The sequence below is a fragment of the Anguilla rostrata genome, chromosome 9, assembly GCF_018555375.3.
Source record: "Anguilla rostrata isolate EN2019 chromosome 9, ASM1855537v3, whole genome shotgun sequence".
NCBI lineage: Eukaryota > Metazoa > Chordata > Actinopteri > Anguilliformes > Anguillidae > Anguilla > Anguilla rostrata.
Genome location: NC_057941.1, coordinates 38,117,036 through 38,139,826, shown reverse-complemented (window position 1 = coordinate 38,139,826; position 22,791 = coordinate 38,117,036). Strand labels below are relative to the sequence as shown.

At 38.1% G+C, this 22,791-nt stretch overlaps 2 protein-coding genes across 5 annotated transcripts in view; one reads left to right on the top strand and one right to left on the bottom strand.

Annotated features, from left to right (window-relative positions):
- The window catches only part of arhgap31 (Rho GTPase activating protein 31), a 217,053-nt gene extending 200,410 nt beyond the window's left edge, over positions 1-16,643 (bottom strand). For 2 of the 4 annotated variants that reach the window (XM_064352058.1, XM_064352059.1), the window contains exon 1: positions 16,158-16,638. Coding sequence is in view for 2 of the 4 variants with exons in the window: in XM_064352060.1 (XP_064208130.1) it covers positions 16,158-16,257 (100 nt within the window). In the remaining 2 variants the exon portion in view is untranslated. Of the gene's footprint in view, positions 1-16,157 lie in introns of all 4 variants that reach the window. The other 2 variants (XM_064352060.1, XM_064352057.1) reach the window with 2 other exon arrangements.
- A 1,920-nt stretch (positions 16,644-18,563) lies between these two features.
- The window catches only part of ftr84 (finTRIM family, member 84), a 30,150-nt gene continuing 25,922 nt past the window's right edge, over positions 18,564-22,791 (top strand). Inside the window, exons 1-3 of the mRNA XM_064352056.1 lie at positions 18,564-19,398; positions 21,836-21,931; positions 22,340-22,573. Coding sequence (XP_064208126.1) covers positions 18,826-19,398; positions 21,836-21,931; positions 22,340-22,573 — 903 coding nt within the window. The 5' untranslated portion in view covers positions 18,564-18,825. The remainder of the gene's footprint in view (positions 19,399-21,835; positions 21,932-22,339; positions 22,574-22,791) is intronic.

The window sequence follows — 22,791 nt, the reverse complement described above, 5'->3', positions numbered from 1 at the left end:
TAAAATGTGCCTTTTTGTCTCTCCTTGTCCCTTCTGCTTTTTGCTGCTGAACTGAACATAGGACAAGGACATAGGCCTAATGAAAGCTAAGCAGGGCTCCAGACAAACGTTTTACATTGGTTGCACTGGTGTGCCTAACTTTTTCATTTAGGTGCACCAGCACATAATTTAGGTGCACCCAAAATTTTTCACCGTGCCTTTTGGCGCCGCAATAATACATTTTAAGCGTTACCTTTTTTGTCAGTTCCAATACACATTGGTAATTTCTTAACACATTATGTAAATGATAGTAAACAGGAATAAAGTTGCAGATAAATGTTTTTTCTTTACTTAAATCACAGCACAAACAAGAAATCGCAATAACCTCAACTGTTTAAAAAATAAACTTAAAAAGTACTGATATTTAAAGTGCTTGACAAACTCAAATAAATATATCAAACGCAAATAACTCAAACAATAGTGTGCACTGCTCCCGAAGGAGTACAGGGCGCGGTTTCACGTACGCCTTATTTTTTTTCCCCACCCGCATTCAGCGAAGAAGAATATCAGAGTCAGAGCCAATCCGAGGCAGAATAGGGGTGGATCTTTGCAGAATTAGGGTGGGGAAAAACACTACACACATACACACACTGTACTACGACGAAGTATTACGGCCACTTTGAGGGGTAAAAATTCTGATATTTCGAGAATAAGGTCGTAATATTACGAGAATAAAGTCGCAATTTAATGAGAATAAAGTCATAATATTTCAAGAAGAAAGTCATAATATTTTGAGAATAAAGTCGTAATTTTACGGAAAATAATTAGCAACCAACACAACGGGCGAGAGGACAGTCTAATGGCAGCCTGAGCCTGCAATTTCCTCCAAGTCCGTGTGGTTCTTTCTTCGGAATAGACACAGTTTCTTGCACAATCTTTTCAATGTCCTGATAGCCTACTTAATGATAAGCCAAAAGATTTAGTATTTCGTTATTTGTGAAACCTATACTAAAATATAACTTCACAAGATGCTCCACCTTCCTCATTTTAACGCAGGCGGTGGGCTGCTCTTCTGATATTTCCCCTCTAAAATAACACGTAGCCTAAAATCACGACTTTATTCTCGTAATATTATGACTTTTTTTCTCGTAAAATTACGACTTTATTCTCATAATATTATGACTTTTTTCTCGCAAAATTACAACTTTATTCTCGTAATATTATGACCTTATTCCCGAAATCTCAGAATTTTCCTCTGTGGCCATAATACTCCGTCATAACACAGAGAGACAGAACTGCTAAATGTAAGGCGCACCGGTGCGACCAATGCAAATGTTTAGTCGCACTTGACAGATTTTTGGTCGCACTCTGGAGCCTTGCTAATGCCTGCCTGTAAAGGAACACATGGAGAGATGCACTGGCTCTCTCGGGTTATAGCAACGACCGGTGATTATAACTAAAAGTAAACGTTTTAGCTGTATTGCAAGTAAGCTAATGAAAATGATCCATTCAAGGGATCAATTTGTTTACCAACTTTACATTTGCTATCGTTCTGCAACATAGCAACTAGTTGAACGTGTGTAGTCCATGTAGCCTACTTTCCTGCCACGGAAAGCAAAAGTGCAATTCCAGCTCCAGGACAAAGAGAACCAGGACGAGGACCAGGTTTTCTACAGCGCAACCGATTTACAGCAGATGCCTATGTCAAGAGTTTACTTGGACAAGCATGCAACATACGGAACCATCTGCACTCAAGCAGTAAGACTGACAAACATCCAGGTACCAACTAGCTTAGGAAACTTCTGTTTGTTCTTAGCTTTTAAGGAACTGTATCATTGATTCTTTGTAATGTTGTGTGAAGATTATATCACGTCTCTTGCTAATTAGCTACAGCCGCCTAGCCCCCATAGCTAACGTATGCTCTTACTAACATTAGCTTACAGTCTGTCTTTCTTTTATATATAGTCTCGTACATTTAGAATTCAATGGTACACTGAAATTAGCTAGACGTAGCTAACTTCAGTAGCCTTTTATCCACGCCGTTCCCCTGAATTCCAGGCCAGCTTTTAGCAGCACATGCTAAACTGATTCATAAATTCGCTCCAACAGAGGAGCTTTTGTTCCCTGCCCCACATATGCTGGTGAACACACACGACTAGGCATGCGCAGAACAGTCTAGTACTGCATTTATTTCATTTTCTGTTCGGTCTTTAATGATTTTAGTTTGATTGTTGTTTGTTTAATAAATTCTGTTTCATTAAACCATCCGTCTGATTATTATTCGGATAAATGCTTGAGCCTACCACCTCAAAGAACTTACCAAGTTATATAATTGGTTATTGTTTTAATATATAATATTGAAATTCATAATTGTGATTTAATTAATTTTATGATAGTGATTAACTATGCTGATTATACTTTGTGAGGATTATTTGTCCTTACTGATCTACAATTTGTAGAGGTGTTTTTTCCTAAACAGACCTGACTAGATTTAAAGATCTTTAGAAAAAAAAGTAACTGTAAATGCCTGATGATGTTTAAATTTTTCCTGTAATAAAACATATTTATTATAGGTAGTTCTTATCAAACGGTTACCTGGCCATTCTTTTTTTTAAACTAGTGGTTTTTTTCATACTCCTTCAGGAAAGGTAAAAAAGGTGGGTACAGTAACCATCTTCTCAGTGCCACTTGGTTTAAAAGACATTACATTTGATGAATACACATCTTTTGAATATCAATTTTTAGCAGCCCTCCTATATTGTTTATGATAGTTTATAGGCCACCCAAGGATGCTCTTCTTTTATTTCATATTTTTCAGAAGTACTCTCAATATATATAATTATGACAGAATTATTATTTTAGGTGATTTTAACTTGCACGTGGACAATGAATCAGACTCTTTTGTTTGGAATTTTAAAATTTGTTGAACTGTATGAATTTTATCCAACATTACGTTACTCAGCCTACTCATAACAAAGGCCACATGTCAGATCTTGTAATAACCCACGGCCTGTCTGCTAATATCTCTTCAGTTGTGGATGTAGGCATCTATGATCATTTCTGTGTCTTTTTTTACTGTCAATGGTTTTATACAATGGGATATTCCAGAACGAACTGTCAGGAAGCACTATCTTACTACTGAAGTGGCTGCAACTTTTATTGATCTTTTACGTGACACTCCTGCAGACATTTTACCCTCTTCTTGTGATTTTATTGTAGATAGTTTTAACAGTAAATTAAGGTCAACCCTTGACACAGTGGCCCCACTAAAACTGGAAAAGATTACTTCTAATCTGACACCTGCCTGGAGAAACGAGGAAACTAATCGATTAAAGAGAAATTGTCGAACAGCAGAAAGAAGATGGAGAAAGAATAAATTAATGGTTAACTATCAAATTTTCTGTGAACAACTGACTATTTATAAGGCAATTAAACATGCAATACAAGCACACTTTTCAAAATTGATAAGCGATAACCGGAATAACCCCAAAATCCTCTTTTCAACCATTGACCGTGTAATTAACCCTGTTTTTAGGAAGTTTAGCAGTATGTTTACCAACTCCAAATGTGAAGAATTTGCAATCCACTTCAGAGATAAAATAGAAACTATTAGATCAAATTTATGTCAATGTCAGCCTATGAACCTTAATACCCCAGAACTCTTGTTTTTATGTGAGGAAACGCTGGAGAGATTTGTCCTGGTTGATGCTGCGATGCTTGGAAAAGTTATTTCCCAATTAAAACCCGCAACCTGCTTTTTAGACCCCATTCCCACATCCTTTTTTAAAACGGGTTATAGCTTTTTTAATGAAGATTTACTTAACATTGTAAACTGTTCTCTTCAGATGGGTGTCTTCCCTACTGCTCGAAAGACCGCCATTGTTAAACCTCTGCTGAAGTGAAACGATTTAGATGTCTCACTCCTTAACCCCTTAGCGCACAAGTCTTGCCAATCCTTGCCCATTTAAGGGGCACCCTATTTAAAGCTTTATAACTCCAGATGTGAACACCACAGATACTTGATAAATGGCTTAAATGAAGCAAGACATTTGTACAATGTACAATACTAACGCAGATTAGTTTATAATAAAGTGCCACAAACGCAATTGTTTTGACAAAAAATCAAAAATGCACTTTTTAAGTTTGCAATGAAATGCTGAGAGATTGCATATATACAGCAGGTTAAAGTATACATGTGCTAGATCAAAAACTTCTTGACCACAAGTTCATAAAATCTAATGGTGGATATGTAGAATACATATATATCTACTATAGATGCATGAAGCAAAAACTAAGCAGTGTACCCAGCGTCTCCAAATCTATCCAAAATGTCTAAATTATGCATTGCTGTAAATCACAACATATTCACGTATTTCACTACAAATCAATTGTTTTGACTCAAGAAAATCACTGTTGCATAATTTTCAAGTGGGAATTACAAGCTCTCAGTCAGTACAGTTGTCCAAAATCTCTCCAAAATTGAATAAAATGCTTTTTGTTTATTATAAAGCATATAAATGAGCCCCTTATGAAGGTTTAAGATGAAACATTAGATTAAAAAATAATGCAAAAATATTGTCACACAATGCGGTACGGTACCTAAATGTGCAATAATTAACTCTTGTATGTATTTCTACACTCTGTGCTCTCGTATATTTCCTTGCATGGGGTTGGGACAACATGAAAACAATTTTCAACCGTCCACCACGTTTTGGCAATGTTCCAATTCTTACGTCATCACTGTTGCATGCTTCACAAACACTACAGCCCTAACTAACGCTTACACTACAGTGTGAAATATCCTCATTATAAAATACCACTAACCTATTTAAAGACACTCAATTTCAAAAATAACGTATATAACCAAAGTATTTTGAGAAGTAATACTTCCATAGCAATGAATGAAACCTTATCTATGTTCAGTAGATGGAGACCGAGACAGTAAATGAATGATACTGTTCTATTCGCTTCTGTTTTGCTCCAGAAAACGATGTCAGCTAGGTCTATCAGCAAACATATGGCTTAGCTATGCTCAGAAGTCCTCAATAATAATAGTATTTTCAAAGAATTTACAAAAAATCTTTGACAACGTTTTGTTAGCAGCGTCTTTGTTTTACTGCTACCACAGAGAATGCGTAATTGAATGCGATGATAAGAACATTTTTGGTTACGCGGATCTATAAAACGCTATTCCAAAAGCAGAATTAGACATGTTATACATCGTTAGAAAGCTTATACACTCATCTACTGAATAAATGAATTGTCAATCAATCCAGACTGTACTAAAAAGGGCGACGATGCCATAAACAACAGGTGTGGTATTACGCACAGCTATTTTGGAAGATACCCAGGCGTCATAAACGCGCCTGTATTTCCCGAACGGATTGTCCAAGACAATATATGACCACGCAGTCTCAAAAGGGACATCTCTACACGTAAAACCAACAGTAAGGTTGTATATTTATTTAATATTTAGTCCCAGATATTGACTGTAGAATGACATGGTATCATTTTTAAAAACTTTTTCTCGTTTATTTCGTTATTCTGTGAGCAGCGTTTTCACTGCTGTATTAGGCATACCTTAGGGCTATTGTCGGGTTTATCTTGTTGCTATGACGGAATATGATTTTTTAGTGGTGAAAGAATATTTTTATGAATGCCAAGATAGACATTATTGTCCATTATGTCAAAGGTGGGGGGTGTTTTGTAGATGAGACTGCAGGATGGGGGTGCGTGTTAAATGAACGACCAGAGCGACAATGGTGGGGCTGCGAAACAAGTATTTGGCATACTTGTGTATCGTCTACTAATGAAACTAAAACAACGCTTTTCTGTTTTTAACTCATACTTTGGTTGCAGTAGCACGGAATGTCTGAGTTTAGTAATCTCGGCACGCCGGCGTGCCGACCACCAGGGGCTTTGCGCTAAGAGGTTAATAACTACAGACCAGTGTCCAGTCTTTCATTTTTAAGTAAAATTTTAGAGAAGCTTGTTTTTAATCAGCTAAATGATTTTATGAACTCCTATGATATTTTTGAAAAATACCAATCTTGTTTTCGGGCCAATCATAGCACTGAGACAGCACTAGTCAAGGTTGTAAATGACCTCAGGTCCAATATGGATATGAAAAAACATTCTATATTAGTACTACTTGACTTAAGCGCTGCCTTTGGTATGATAGATCACTCAAGTATTCTAGGTAGACTTCACAGTCTGATTGGCCTCTCTGGTACTGGATCAAGTCTTATCTTACCGATAGATAATGTTTTGTAAGCATGGATGAATGTTCATCTAAAAGCTATAAAATTAATTGTGGTGTTCCCCAAGGGTCAATTTTAGGTCCTACACTTTTTAACCTTTACATGCTGCCACTTGGAAATGTCATCAGGAGGCACGGCATAAATTTCCATAGTTATGCTGATGACACACAGCTTTATATTGCTGTGTCTCCTGATGATTCAGGGCCAATAGATGCCCTTTTTAACTGTATTTCAGATATCAAGTTATGGATGGCAGAGAATTTTCTACAGCTGAACCAGGACAAAACTGAAGTCTTGGTTATTGCTACTGAAGCTCAGAGAGACAAACTCAATGTAAAAAAGAATACAGCTCAATTACAATTACTGCAAAACTCAGCTGCATGTGTGTTCACTAGGACCAGAAAGACAGCACACATTACACCCATTTTAAAGTCTCTGCACTGGCTACCTGTTTGCTTCAGAATTGATTTTACTGTCTTTTTATTGGTTTATAAAGCTCTTAATGGTCTTGGTCCCATCTGTTTGCTTTTAGCTTATGAACCCTTTAGAACCCTCAGGTCTTCTGATAGTGGCCTTTTAATCATCCCTAAAGTCAGAACAAAAACCCACGGTGAGGCATCCTTTTATTACTATGGTCCACACCTCTGGAACAGCCTTCCTGAAGACCTGAGGACAGCAGAGAATGTTGATATTTTTAAAAGTAAACTCAAGACCTACCTTTTTACTCTGGTTTTAATTGAGTTTTATTCATTTATCTGTTTTTTTGATAGCATTTCCTCAGTTTCTGTTTCATTGAATGCTGTTATTATTATCGCTTTGAGTATGGAATGGGGGGGGGGGTAGGGGGGGTTTGTATAGTGTGAAGCACTTTGTGTTACATTTTACTTGTTTGAAAAGTACTATACAAATAAAGTCTGATTGATTGATTGATTATGGTGCCTTGAAATGGGGGGAACATTTTTAAAAAGTGGTTGTAATTTTTGCATAGTGAAACCAAAATGTATAAACATACTCATTAATAAAAGCTGAGAATCTGCACTTTGATCACAAGTGAATTGTTTGATTACTTATCAAAAATTGTGGAGTACAGAGCCAAATCAAAAAGCAGTATGTCTTTGTCCCAAACATTATGGTGCTGTATGTATGTCTATTTTGTTTGAATATGAGTAACAATTTTGTAAGCTCAGTTATTTTGATAACTGTTTAGTTTCATGTTGAAAATATATAACCTACTGCTAGGGTAGGTCATGTAGCAAAAAAAATCTGAGTTTGCTGTGTGTGTGTGTGTGTGTGTGTATATGTGCGCGTACGTGTGCATCTGGATGGGGAAGGGTTGTTTGGAAGGCAGGCACCGGGGGAAGAAATTACCAGTGCCTATGAGTGCATCTTGCAGTGAACCCCCTGAGGTTATGCCGGTGTAGGCTTCTCTCCATTTTAGTCTTTGACACATTTATGCCTACATCCTGAAGAGTGTTCTTGATCAATTCCACACTTGAAAAACGTAGGTTTGAAAAACCAATGCCTTCTTGCTTTATTGCTTCAAATGAATCATGGACGCTTCAAATATTTTGGCTATGTGCTCAAATTATTCAGATTTTTCCACACCATGGTGGCCTGCTTTACTGTTATTCATACTTCCCTGGCCCTCATGTTGAGAGACAACAGCAACAGAGCCAAAATGCAAATTCAATATTTAGAATTAACTCAAGGCCATTTGTTAGGCTTCTTGTGCATTAAATAATGTTGCAACAATGCACAGCTGGTCAAGAATCACCTGTATAGCCAATTGTGCAATTACTTTTGCTCCCCAAAAACTGGGGGCTAGGTATAAAAATGGCTGCTACTCCGACATGGTTCACTGGATATTGATGTGAATACCAGCAACTTAAACCTGACAGTCTGCATTTTAACCTCATATTCTATTGTTTCTTTTCAAATCCAGTGTTCTGGAATACTGTACAGAGCCAAAACAAGAAATAATTGCGTCATGCTGCAACAACAACCCACAGCTGACCAAGAATCAGCTGAATAGCCAATTGTGCAATTACTTTTGGTCCCCAAGAATGGGGGGCTATGTATAAAAATGGCTGCTATTCCTACATGGTTCACTGGATATTGATGTGAATACTAGCAACTTAAATCTGACAGTCTGAACTTTAACATCACATTCTATTGTTTCCTTTTCAAATCCAGTATCCTGGAGTACTGTTGTTGTAGTCTGTATTAGTATCTGTTTGCTGTTAGTGTTTATTTTATGTTTCTGTAAGTTTATTATTTTTCACATCCTCTGTCCCAGTATTTTCATTCTCCCGGTCACTTGTCTGCCCAGTGCCGTCTCGGTGTTCCCTGAGCTGCTTCACGCCCCTTTATTTGCGTGATTTCACTATTCGGGTGGTTCCGAGTTTTCGTGGTTTCCCCCCTTCTTTCCAGTCTTGTTTTACTTACTTCCTGCTTATATCTAGTTTTACTCATTTCTACTAATCCTTACTAACTTATAGATTGTAAAGTACTAACCTCATTAATATACCAACATGTTAATATTACTAATGGATTAAAAAACACTAGTTTTGGGTTTTTGATAGTTTAAATCACTGTACTAATACATTAACCATTCTCCCCTTTTCCATGCTGTGCTGTAGCTCCGCCCCTTTTCTTTCTAGTCTGCCCTAACACTGAGTTCTGCAATTTCCTGCACCTGTCTCTTGCTCTAACTGCACCTCTCTCTCTCTGCACGTGTTTTACCTGCTAAACCCAGGCCGTCTGTTATCATTGTTGTCTATGTGATTCCAGTCCGCGTTTTGTCAGTCCCCTGTCATTTAATTAGTTATCCTAATGTTCTTCACCTGGATGTTGTTTGTTACTCCACCCTCACTCACATAACCCCTCCTTGATTGTTACCTTCCCCAGTGTATAAATGTCAGTCTTTTCCACCAGCTCCCTGTCAGAACGTTGATTGTATTCACTGTGCCGATGTGTTGTAAGCCTTTGTTTATCGAGATTCCTGAGACGCCTTTTCCGTATGACTTTGAGTTTGCCTGCCCCTTTTGTTTGATTGCGTACTGGTTTGACCTTCGCTTTGTTTTGATTTCTCTTTTGCCTGTTCCTTTGTACCTTCGCCTATCTGATCTCCTGGTTTTTGATTTTTTGCCCGTTTACCACTATTCTTTTGGAAACTCGATTTTGTACCGTCCTATCTCTGATTACCTGGCTTTGAACTTTGGGCTGAATAAAGACAACCTTTTTTTGGATTTCCCTGGTCTGCGTTTGGGTCCTTGCACAGAACATAACTGTACAGAGACAGTACAAAAAAGTGTCTCTCAAGAACTTATGGACTGCACTGTAAATGGATAATTTCTAACACAGTTGCCACTTGTTTAATGGGCTACTTTTTCAAATGATCCTAATTTATAAATCCAAAACCCAGACTTACCTGAACATAGGAAGGTTTTACTGTTTCTTTTAAGCTGTTTTTTTTTTTTACATTCTTTTGTTCTTATCAGATATTTTTCAGCTTCAAAGTGACTATTTTATATGAAGTCTACTAATTTGTAATTCCTCACTATGAAGAGGAAAGGAAGAGGAAATGAAGAGCTTTAAAATGATAATGTTGTAAGGCCACTCAGCAAGGTGTTCATATCTTTCCACTTCACAGTTTTCACAAGTGGGGGAAATAGACAAATTATTGTTTGATGAGCTTTAACTGTGAGAAAATCAAGGAGACCTTAATCCAATGATATTAAAGGTGATAAAAGTTTCACAAATTCCCTTGGGTTTCAATCAGACAATCAATTTTTCTTTGTATAGTGCTTTTAACAAAAGAGCTTTATCACAAAGCAGGTCGCCTAGGGCAACAGTGGCAAGGAAAAACTCCCTGACTGATAACAGGAAGAAACCTTGAGCAGAACCAGACTCAGGGGGAACCCGAAATGGCTTGAAAACAGATTAATTATAATACATAAACAGCCAATCCAGTATTAATTAAGTCCAAGCAAAGGTGACTCCGGTCACAATTTCTTTTTTTTTCAAGGTTTATTTCCTACATCAGCAGCAGATGTTAATTCAAAGTTACAGGTGACAGAGGTGACAGAGTGTTAAAAACTCAAGCCAAATTTTCACAAAGACGAGCTAGAGGAGCTTGTGCAGGAAGTGGCCACTCCATTCTATATTTTGCACACCTTACACCTGAACCATGTCCACAAATGTGGGTCAAAATTGCAGACGAGATGGAAAGTAGACAGCCTGAAACATAATTGGATAAACTTGTGGACAACCAATAAAATAAGTTGGTCAGCCACAATAAATCAGTGGGCAGAATTGGTGTCCCACCCATACATACATGCATTAGTGTATACACTTCATGGCTCCTACTTTTGGTTGAATGTATTATTAGGGGTCCAAGCAGTGAAGCTGGTGGAACCCTATTGTATCTGTTAGGATTATTAGGGGTCCAAGCAGCGAAGCTGGTGGAACCCTATTGTATCTGTTAGGATTATTATTAGGGGTCCAAGCAGCAGAGCTGGTGGAACCCTATTGTATCTGTTCCGATTATTATTAGGGGTCCAAGCAGCGAAGCTGGTGGAACCCTATTGTATCTGTTAGGATTATTATTATTATTAGGGGTCCAAGCAGCGAAGCTGGTGGAACCCTATTGTATCTGTTCGGATTATTAGGGGTCCAAGCAGCGAAGCTGGTGGAACCCTATTGTTTTTGTTAGGATTATTCTTATTATTTTTCTCCGCTAAAAGTGTCTGAGGCTCAGCAACCATAAGTCCTAGAGCAACCAAATTTGGCAGGTGGGTTTCTATGGCCTCCCACTACTCAGGCACTAAAAATCACCTATGTCGGCCAGATGGTGGCGCTATAACAAAGGGTCATGCGTAAAAGGCCATAACTCCCACACCATAAGTTAGATCAACACAAAACTTCATCGACCTATGCATTTGAACGTGCTCTACAACTTTGTCATTGGCAACACCTATGTCCGCCATATTGTTTGCCCGTCATTTAGACTGTTTCGTTGGGGCGTGGAAGCTTTCTCCACTAAAATGTCTGAGGCTCAGCAACCATAGGTTGTAGACCAGCCAAATTTGGCAGGTGGGTTCCTATGGCCCCCCACTACTCAGGCATTGAAAATCACCTATGTCAGCCAGATGGTGGCGCTATAACAGAGGGTCATGTTTAAAAGGTCATAACTCCCACACCGTTAGTCAGAACAACACAAAACTTCATCGACCGATGCATCTGTATGTGCTCTACAACTTTGCTTTTGAGAGCACCTATGTCCGCCATATGGTTTGCCCGCCATTTGGACTTTTTCATTAGGTGGGGTGCAGAAGAGCTGGAGCTCTAAATCTAAGTGCTACGACATCTAGTAAGCTTCTTTACGGCAAGCGACATCCATGACGACGCAAGTAATCCGACACCATAGGTCTAGTTTTTAGCAGTGAGGGGAGGGTCTGAGCGTCGCGGAAGCAATGGAAGACAGTTCTTGAGCCTGCATCCATTTGAAGACAGTATCAGGTGAGTTCGTTTAGTCTTTGAATCTGTCATTATGCTGAGAAACAGCTAAACCATTTTATTTATAGGTTCTGAGTTTCTGTGCAAACGCGCGAAAACACGCTGGTATAATGAAACAATGACGGTAGCCTAATACATATATAGTCCGCTTCGTTCCGTTGCTACCATAACATAACGACCTACAGCTGCAGTTTCTCGCTGCAATTACTAATATTGAATATAAACAAAAGACGCAATTTATGCTGTAAATCGTATTCTCAATTTAATCTCTAAATCACCTGTAAGCTTAGGGTTGTAACTAGGTAGTTGTTTCGTAGGTGACTTAACTCGTCTTAACTATTGCTTGTATTTTTGCATAGACTGCGTTGTTGCTGTTCTTGTTTGTGTTAGTGTTAATCAGTTTAACCTACAGGGTCCAAGTTGAACTATGCGCTTGTTCCCTGCACTCGGAACGGTAGGCTACTGCCCTCTAGGGTTTTCGACACACTTGTTCCTGCTTATGGTTAAACACTTTGTTGTACGTCGCTCTGGATAAGAGCATCTGCCAAATGCCTGTCATGTAATGTAATGCAATATTCCGTAGCAACAAGATAAATCCGACATTAGCCCTAAAATATGCCAATACAGCAGTGAAAACGCTGCTCACTGAATAACGAAATAAGCGAGACTAACTTTTTTAAAAATTATACCATGTCATTCTACAGTCAATATCTGGGACTAAACATTGAATAAATATACAATCTTACCATTGGTTTTACGCGTAGAGATGTCCCTTTTGCGAATGAGTGGTCATATATTGTCTTGGACAATCCGTTTGCGAAACATATGTGCATCTGTGACGCCTGGGTCTGCTATCTTAAATAATAGCTGTGCGTAATACCACACCTATTGCTTACGGCGTTGTCGCCCTTTTTAGTGCAATTTGGCTTGATTGACAATTCATTTATTCAGTAGGTGAGAGTATAAGCTTTCTAACGATGTATAACATGTCTGATTTTGCTTTTGGAATAGCGTTTTATAGGTCAGCGTAACCAAAATTTTTCTTATCTGCCAATGTCTAAATAAACGGTAGGCTACTTTGCGCGCAGCACGCAGATCGCGAGTTGATATTATGTCTTTTATTTCCGATTTTTCTCAATGTCGTATTTATTATTTGAAATGTGCATTTATGTGTTATTATTCTATCTGTCTCTGTGGCGCTCTGAAATGTGCATTCTCTGCTAAGCTGAGCAATGGATTGGAGTATGTGTCTGACGTAGTGTTGCACGGTATACCAAAACTTCAGCACTTTCTCGGTACTTAAAAAAAATAAAAAATAAAAAAAATAAACGGTTCGGTATTAGAATATTCAGACGTTCGGTAGTTTTGAGTCAAATGTAAAACCCAGGGGAAATTGTCTCCCGCATTACTGATTGAGAGGATGAAAAGTGTAATTTGTCAGAATCTTCGCTAGAAGGCAGTAGCAACTAAGGTTGCCAAGTGAGGTGACTTGCGCTTGTGTACTCAGCTCTTTGATACAGCGCAAGCTTTGACTCAGTTCACTTCAGTAGCAATAGGTGTTCCAATTTGGAAATATTTTATTATAGATAGATGCTGTATTGTTATTAAAATATGCTGTTTTTAGATCTATTTAAAGGTGAAAGACCTGTTTAAAATATTATTTAGTTTACAACTGTTTAATTTTTGAAATATATTTAACATATTTTTCTATTGTTCAGTGTTGTAACACTATAGGCCTATGCATATTAATATGTTGAAGAGGCTTCAACTTAAAGGTTGTTAATGAACCAGGTTGTTAATAAACCATGAATTAGAAAATGAGGTCAACCCTTGTGGACATTACGTTTCTGATCTATTAAGGTAATTTCAGTATCGTTAGGTACCGAGTATCGAATTAGCATCGTTTAAGTTTCAAGTATCATTTCAGTATTGAGTATCATAATACTAAACCTGGTATCAGTATCAAAGTCAAAATTTCGGTATCGTGACAACACTAGTGTGATGCCTTTTTTTTGGTTGCGGCGCAGAAACACTGCAGCTGTGCATACACACCGGACCATCTAAGTGTTACGACATGCCATCTAAGTGTTACGACATAGTAAAGGCCTTTACGGGAAGCGGCCAGGACACATCCATGGCGACGTAACTATTTTATACGATCATCATGATATTCAGTAGATATGTTTGGTGAAGGCATATGATCATGAGGACAAAGCCATTTTAAAATCACTCCATAGGGGGCGCAATGGCGCCAATGCTTGGACCCCTCCCAACGCCGCTTGCGGCTTTAATTTGCTGTAGTAATTCATTGAGCATCAGTCGTGTCGTCCCGAGCTTAACACATAATTCAAATACAGCATCACTGCTTTGGAAACTGGAAACTGCTTTGGAAATTCCTGAACAGGAGTAACATACACTACCAGTAAAACGTTTTAGTACACCCATAATTTTCAAGCAACCAGAGGCAAAAATCTATATATATATATATATATATATATATATATATATATAAAGCAGATGGGCTACAGCAGCAGAAGCCAATCCGGTACTAACAAGGTGTACCTAATAAAGTGGCCGGTGAGTATATATATATGTGTGTGTGTGTGTGTGTGTGTGTGTATGCTATTATCTAAATCTTTTTATCTAACGTCACCTTTTGCAGTAATAACTGCTGAGCATATTTTTTTTTCCTTTTTTCTACAAGGGCAGTCACATACAGTAGTTCAGAAAGTTCACACTAACAGACCTGTAGAAGTTTCCCATAGATGTGCTGCACTTGTGGGTTGTTTCCCTTGACCTTTCTATGAAGGTATTATTGGAGCAAAACAACTGAGCACTTATGACATTGGAATTTGTAGTCACAGAGAAAAATGCTTTAGGAGTTGCAAACTTGTAGAATTTTTGGCTGGACCGCAACAGCGGGGCCAGCCCTACAAACGCAAATGTCTGTGACTGACTGACTGACTGACTGACTGACTGAGTGATAAAGTTACACCGTGCATGTCTGTGACATCGGCTGGTTCAGTCCAGCCATATACTAGGTTTTAACCTGGTTCAGTTTTAGTTACCATTTAAACTGACTATGACGGGAAGATATTTAAATGAAGAGGAATAAACTAGTAGTTTAAATTGAATTCGAGAAACACATGAAAGAAGCTCAACGTAAGTCATTTGACACTACCCCCATAAACAGCTTTTCTTTTCTTATGTGAGAAATAAACGGCAAGTTAACCAGCAAACCAAATTTAACGACAAACATGTTATCGCTAACGTTAGCCTTTAAAAAATGTATTTGTGAGAAAATATTCTACAGGTGTGCAACTCTCATTGCATGAATTCACATACTGATTTGCGGATGTGCAGATTTTGTCCATGACTTCACATTTTTGATACGGGTGTGTGAATCTGTTTTGCACCATATTCACTGCAGCAACTGTAGCAAAAATGTGAGCGTATGAGTTTCTAGATTGTGATTCATAGAATAGGATTTGTGCGCCTGCAATGAAGAATTTGAGAAGGTGTAACTGTTGTGTTGTGTTTGTGGGAAAGAAAAAAATTCTACAAATTTGCAACTCCTAAAGCATTTTTCTCTGTGACTACAAATTCCACTGTCACAGGTGCTCAGTTGTTTTGCTCCAATAATATCTTCACACCTTTCTGTCCAATTCATCTCAAACTTGTTTGATTTTACTTCACTTGTTTAAAGATTGAAAGAATTTGTTCACCTGTTTATTTATTTTTTAACTCCACAATTTTAGGTCACTATCCAGTGAAGTAAAAGATTCTTTTTGACTTCTGAATATTCACTTCATACCTTGTACCATTTCAGGTCATTTACAGCAGTTAGATTGCTTAAAGTTCACTCAAAACAAAAGTACAGTACAGTAAAAGTGCAGTTCATAAAGATTTTGACCAGTAGTGTACATCCACAAGTCACAGATTACTTATTGAATATGTTTTTAGATATTTTAGCAGAATAATCAAATATATGTTTTCATATTTGCAACCTGTTGGTCAGAAATCACATATAAAAAAAAAAAAACCACAATTGAGACTAAAAATAAAGTGGTGTGTTCATGGAAAACAAATTCTCTGATAACCTCTGTTAGGCTTTGTGTAATGGAAAACAGTTATCAAACAATTTCAGAGAAAATGTAAACATTCCCTCTCTTTTTAAAGGAAGTATACTCTAAATATAGTTTAGCATTCAATTCTAGTTTGATCTTTACTAAGGAATACATGGATTTCTAGTTTATAGTGTGTATACTGATCTTGACCATTGTGCTGCACTGACCAATATGGTCAGTGGATATATTGGATATTTTTAATGTGTGAATTAAAAAATAACATGCCAATACTAATGGAGAAAATGAGAAAAAGGTATCTGAAAAATGTTTTTACCATCCTTTCCTGAGTTTTGAAGATGCTCTGTCAAGTCACAGCCGAAAGCACCCACATTTAGTTTCCTCTTAGATTTCTGCTTAGCAGCCTTGTTCTTCATTTGGACTCCCTGTGTTCTCCCAATATTACAAGTAAAATAAATCCCTTAATTTAAAACCACTGATCAGAACATTCTTAAGGGAGGAATAAATATTTAATTCAACAGAAAGTACTGTATATAAAACAGAAAATCTTCTTAAATTCCAAAAAATTATCCAGTTGTTCACATCCTGTCTGACACACTGCCAGGAAAACAGAGTGTCCTCTACCAAGTGACCCAACACTGCTGACGTCAGTTTCCCATCCTGTTTTCCTTTAAATAATCTTTTGAGTCATTTTGGGCTATATGTTTTCTTCTACTCTTTTAGCTCTATAGAGTTACCACAAATGTGGATTGAGAAGCATGAAAGTCCTTGAGAAAGATGTGTGTTGGAAGAAATACCACAAAACGCAGCAAAAAAATAAAAACATAACTGTTTCCTGTTTTTTCCCCAACTGTTTTTTTTCTCCGCCCCTTTTTCCTCTCTTCAGTTTCTGTAGTCTGATCTTGTGTTTGAGAAAGTATAGGAATTAGGGACTGAAATGTATTTTTTATTTTTTTTCTTTACTTATTTTTTCTTGACTTCAACCAACTAAATGTTGAAACAACAGTTATGGTTTCGTACACAAGCTAGTCTGAACGAGTGCAGTGCGTTTGGGTGTGGTAGGAAGGGGTAGTATAAAAGGGTAGGGGGACATATAAATGCAGCTACTCTTCTGGTGAAGATATACCTGCAAATATTTCCCTTTAAAAAATTAATTTTACTTCATTATTACTAACAGAAATTCTATACCCATCCAAGCTTGATGATGCCACATTGCTTAAACAAAGTGCTTAAAATACATAAAAGTTAAGGCAGAAAAGACATAAGAGAAAGACATGTAGCAGGTTGAAGAGATAAAACTGGGAAGTAGTTCACTATACTTTATTTTCTGTGAGTTCTGTGTCTCTGGAGGAAACATGGCTGGTTTGGGATTGAGACTGATTGGCATACCCAATTCAAGTACTTGTGTGTGTATGCAAAATTTGTTCAAATGTGTCAATGAAAGCCATGCAACAAATATTTTTCAAACCTGGCATATGGCTTTACATAAATGACAATTATAATGATCATTTATTCGTGTTTATGTATTATGAAAATAGAATGAGCTCCATGTTTGGGAAAAGACATTTTTTCTTTGTACTCCACAATTTCAGATTTGTAATCACACTTTGTGTGATTATACACATTGGTTTCACCATGTAGAACACCCCCCCCCCCCATCTCCACCAGGGTACAATAATGTTTGGGACAAATTAATGTTTTGTAAATGAATGTAGTTATTTTTACTACTTTGTCACATACCCTTTGCATGCAGTGACTGCTTGAAATCTGTGGCCCACAGACATCATCAGATGCTAAGTATCTTATTTGGTGATGCTCTGCCAGGCCTGTACTGCAGCCATCTTCAGCTACTGTTTGTTTCAGGGGCTAGTTACCTTATGTTTTATCCTCAGGAAATGAAAAAAAAGAATGTTACTTTGGATTCAGATCAGGTGAATGACTTAGCCAGTCAACCAGTCAATGATTTTGTTGTTTTTGGCTTTTTTTTTAACTTTAGCAGTATGTTTGGTATCATTGTCTTGCTATAGATAAGATAAGGGGGGGGGGGGATACTTTGGATGTTTGGCAGTTCCTTTTGGCCTCCACACTGTTCTTGACATCACACTGATATAAGTGAATCTTGGTCTCAACTGTCCATAACAGAGGTGGAAAATCCAGGTTCAGAATGTGAAAGTCCCCCCCCTCCCCAGTATTTTGTTGATCACCTGGATTTTCTCATTAGCATCAGCCAGGAGGTAGAACTAATTAGTGAAATCAGCTGACTGCGGTCATGGGTGGGATAAACACATCACAGAACTTTTACTTTCTGACCCCTGGACTTTCTACCTCTGGTCCACAAGTCCTTTTTCCAGAACTGTGCAGGCTCTTTTAGGTACTTCTTAACAAACTGCAACCTAGCCATCCCATTTTGTGGCTAACTATTGATTTACAGTGTAGCCTCTGTAGTTCAGATTATGAAGTCTTCTCCGGACCGTAGTCATTGACACATCCAAGCTGCATAATGAATTTAAATGTAAATTAATTATTTATTCTATAGCTACACATTTAGCTTTTAAAATATTTTCTCATTTGTCTTGTTTAACAAATACAAGAACATTTATGAAACATTATTTACAGCAAATGACACATTCAGTGCTTTGTAATTATGATTTCAGGTGGAATGTTTTCCAAATGAAATAACAGATTTTACCCAGATGACTTTGCCCTGTTATCCCAGTAGACTCCTCCTGTAGAAACCCAGTCTGTGTTTATTCACACACTCCTATCACTGATCACCCACCACAAACAAATGAGTTTCATGCAGGCATCACAATCACACTGTTTATGGAAACCATTCAGTTTCTGCTGATAATGTTCATTTCCACTTGTACCCTGTATGTTTACACAACAGCACTGAGGTGCCTTTAAATACAGTTGCAGATGCTGCTTTCAGCAGGACAGAATAACTCTTTGCCTTGGTGTTTGGCTGTATCTATACTGGTTGCATGGCAGACTCACGCTACCCAGTTCCCCCTGAGGAGTACAGCTGTCCCCTCTGTGCAGACGTCCTGCGGGACCCCGTCACCATCCCTTGTGGGGACACATATTGCCTGGAGTGCATAAAGATCTACTGGGACCAGGCTGACCACCTGGGTGTGTATAGCTGCCCCCAGTGCAGGGCCACCTTCACCCCCCGGCCTGTCCTGAAGAGGAATGTTCCAAATGTGGCGCAAGATTGCCACCAACTACCTGAACTCTCCCCCTTCCCTTACCTGCAGCGTGATTCCCTTTGTGACTTCTGCATCGGCCGCAAGAGCAAAGCTGTTAAGTCCTGCCTGATGTGCCTGGCCTACTACTGTGAGACCCACATCAAGCCACACTATGAGTCTTCCACCTTCAAGAAGCACAAACTGGTTGATGAGACGGGACACCTGGAGCGCAAGATCTGCCCACAGCATGAAAAGGGCCTGGAACTCTTCTGCCGCTCCGACCAGATGTGTATCTGCGTGCTGTGCACCGTGAGAGAACATCGCAGTCATAACATTGTCTCTGCAGATGAGGAGCGTGCTGAAAAACAGGTGAACAATTTAATATGAAGATAAACCTTTACTGTGAGGGTGAATCTTTGATGTGAGGGTGAAAGATTTAGAGTGTTTGACATCATTCCCCTCTCTGATACTGAATTCTTTTTGAGTGTGTTTTGTTATTTATTTAAACTGTAAACACGTTTTTTAGTTTCAAAATTGTAACACTGAGCAACTGTACACTAACATTAGACTCTATATAAGCCTCAAACTCTGGATATTTTATCCAAATAAATAAAGTCTTTGATTCTACATTGTTTGAAAGGTATTTAATTGTCACTAATTCACTGTAGGCCTACTTACCAATCCACCGTGTCCCGGGAAAGTGGGCACTGCAAATACTAGTATGGTATGAGTTGTTGAAATATTGCAGTGGCCTCCAGAAATAAAACCCATTTCTTGTGGGTCTTCATTGTTGTAAAATAAAAAAAGTGTATTGCTTTCTCCACATCCAGAGAAGGGGCAATGACTAGGCATTTTCAGCTTAGCTTGGTTTACCCACACAAAAGTGGCAAGAGAATCAGTTACATATTACATGAAGAAAGGGTTTCAGTGGACTTAAGGTTTTTGTTAAGTAGCAACCACCCAGTAAACCATGCCCACTGAAAACCTGGCGCTTAGCCAAGGGGGAATGCAAGCCAATTTTGGTGCAGGCTTTTATATGTTGTTGTTTTGTTTTTTTTGCAAGAATCATTTGAAAATATTTCTTGGCCATTTGTGAATGCAAAAAAAAATTAAAACTACACTTCAGTGAAGAATTCACAAATTTCAGTTTCCTGGACCTTTACATTTAGTTAACATTAGCTAGCTAGCTAGCAATGTCAAGCATCATGTCCATCAGCTGGCTTTCTTTATAAATCAAGGACTAATACAAAAGTATTCACGTTTTATACATTTATATTTATCACGCGTTTTATTATTTGTCTTCAATAAACAAAGATGCTGAAGTGTGTCTAAATTTTTTTCCTCTTAGGAACATCTGGCTAGCTTGAGTGCTTGCAATACAGGCTGACATATGATATGAATGATACACACATATATTATTAAATATAAAAATATATTCTTGATTAATCTTGACAGTTGACGGTTGTCAAGGCTATTTCTGAAATGTTAGTACAAGCTGGTGCTGGTGACATTTTCTCACCCATTTGTTTGCCTAGTTTTATTTCCGGCGCTGGCCATTGCTGTGATTCTGAAACCTTTAAGAAGTATTCAACAGACGTTTGAAGTGTGCTGTAAATTAAGGTTGTGCAAATTTGCCATTTGTACGCACTCATTTGGAATGGTGCTGTTTCAGCCTTGATGGGGTCTTAACCGATTAACCCCAGTTTTCTTTAGTCTTAAATTCTGCAGAGAGATTATGGCATTATTTGTAGGGCACATGTGGACCTCAAGACTATGCATCAAAATGTAGGAGATATGTGAAGAATTACTCATAGTATACACACAATATACTTAAAATGCACCTCTACTGTTTATTTCACAAAATTCCCTCCAGCTTGTGGCAAATCATACATAGTTCTCCCCATAGTTTCCCACCAATGCAAAATACAAGAAAAAATAAAAATAAAAAAATGTGCAGATAACTAAAAGTAATGTTTTGCAAGGGTTTTGTCAAAGATGTCCAAAACCTCTCCAAATTGCACATTTTGGATAATGTTTTGAAGACATCTACACCACACAAGTTCATGGTCCATGACCATGAAATGCACTTTTGTACGTCACTTTGGATAAAAGCGTCTGCCAAATAAATCTAATGTAATGTATTCTTCAGTCTTTGATATCTAGTTAACAGTTAACTGAGGACTGAATTCTAACATGTTTTTGAGTTTCATTAGTGTCATTAATTAACATTATGTTGAATGTTGAAATACATATGTTTGCTGGGAAAAATTATTACAGAAAACTAACAATAGAATTCACTTTGCAGCTGCTAATGTTACTGCTGCGAACATTGTTGTGTGTGTGTGCGTATGCGTCTGGTTTGGAAGGCGTGGAGCAAAAATGATCTGTGCCTATTTAGCTATCTGCGCCAGTTGATATGGATTGTTGTTTTATTTCATTGTCATCAATGTAAATAACTACAATAACCTGTATAAACCATGCTTTATCAGTAACAACAGTAACAGTAACAAACAAAACAATTTTGAAGCATTGTAGTATTGCAACTGCAAACTATATGCTCTGCAGCCATACTATACTCCCCTTAAAGTCAAATTATCCTGAGCATATCTTTATGTAAGCATTAGAAATGTAATACTACAACTGAGAAACTGAGTTCTGAAGGACTTGCATGCGCAGTAATATTATAAGCTCCTGTGGAGTGCAATCCCTGCTATAAATGGGGTAATGACATTCCTCACTGTGCGCCAGTGTTTTCCTGTTGAACATGCTGGTGGTGATGCAGTAATGATGTACGTGCCTCCTGCAGAAAGTACTGGTGGTGACACAAGCTGAAGTTCAGCATATCATTCAGGACCGGATGAAGGAGCTACAGGAGCTAAGACACAATGTGGAAGTTCTTAAAGTAAGTTCCATTTCAAATAGCCCTTTATTCCCAATGGACCTACTCCCAATTTACCACAGACAACTCAGCTATTCCTCATTTTCTGCAGGCATTTTTCCTATTTCTCACTTACCATAGCCAATTCAGCTATTCCTAATTTACTACAGGCATCAAACCTACTCCTCATTTACTATATGCATCACATTTTGTCTATTTACCACAGCCAGTTCACCTACTCATTTTTTACCATAGGCAACTGACCAACTCCTTTTGCCATAGCAAAGTTACCCACTCCACATTTACTGCAGGCATCTCACCTACTCCTCATTTACTACAGGCTTCTAATTTATTCCTTATTTACTACAGGCAACTACCTTTTCCTCCTTATCATTGCTGCTCACACCTCTCTACTTTTTCAATGCGTGACAGAGCTGTTCACAGAGAACCATGTCTGACTGCAATAAGATCTTCACTGAGATGGCAGGGGCTGTGGAGCGCTGGCGCTCTGAGATCAACAGCTTGATTGAGGCCAATGAGCAGGCAGCCATGTCCCAGGCAGAGGGCTACGTGGAGCGGCTGGAGCAGGAGATCATGGAGCTGCAGCGCAGAGATATGGAGCTCCGACACATCCTGGAAACTGAGGACAACATCCACTTTCTGCAGGTAAATTAATCTACTTCCTATGGGTGAAGACATCTACTTGCTGTAGATACAACACTTCATGCAGCTACAACATTCACTTCCCGCCAAGACAATATCCATTTCCTGCAAGTACAAACATCCACTTCCTGCATATACAACATTCATTTCCTGTAGGTATAACACCCACTTTCTACAGATGGAAGCATCCTAATGGCAAAAATTAAAATGAATATTCTTAT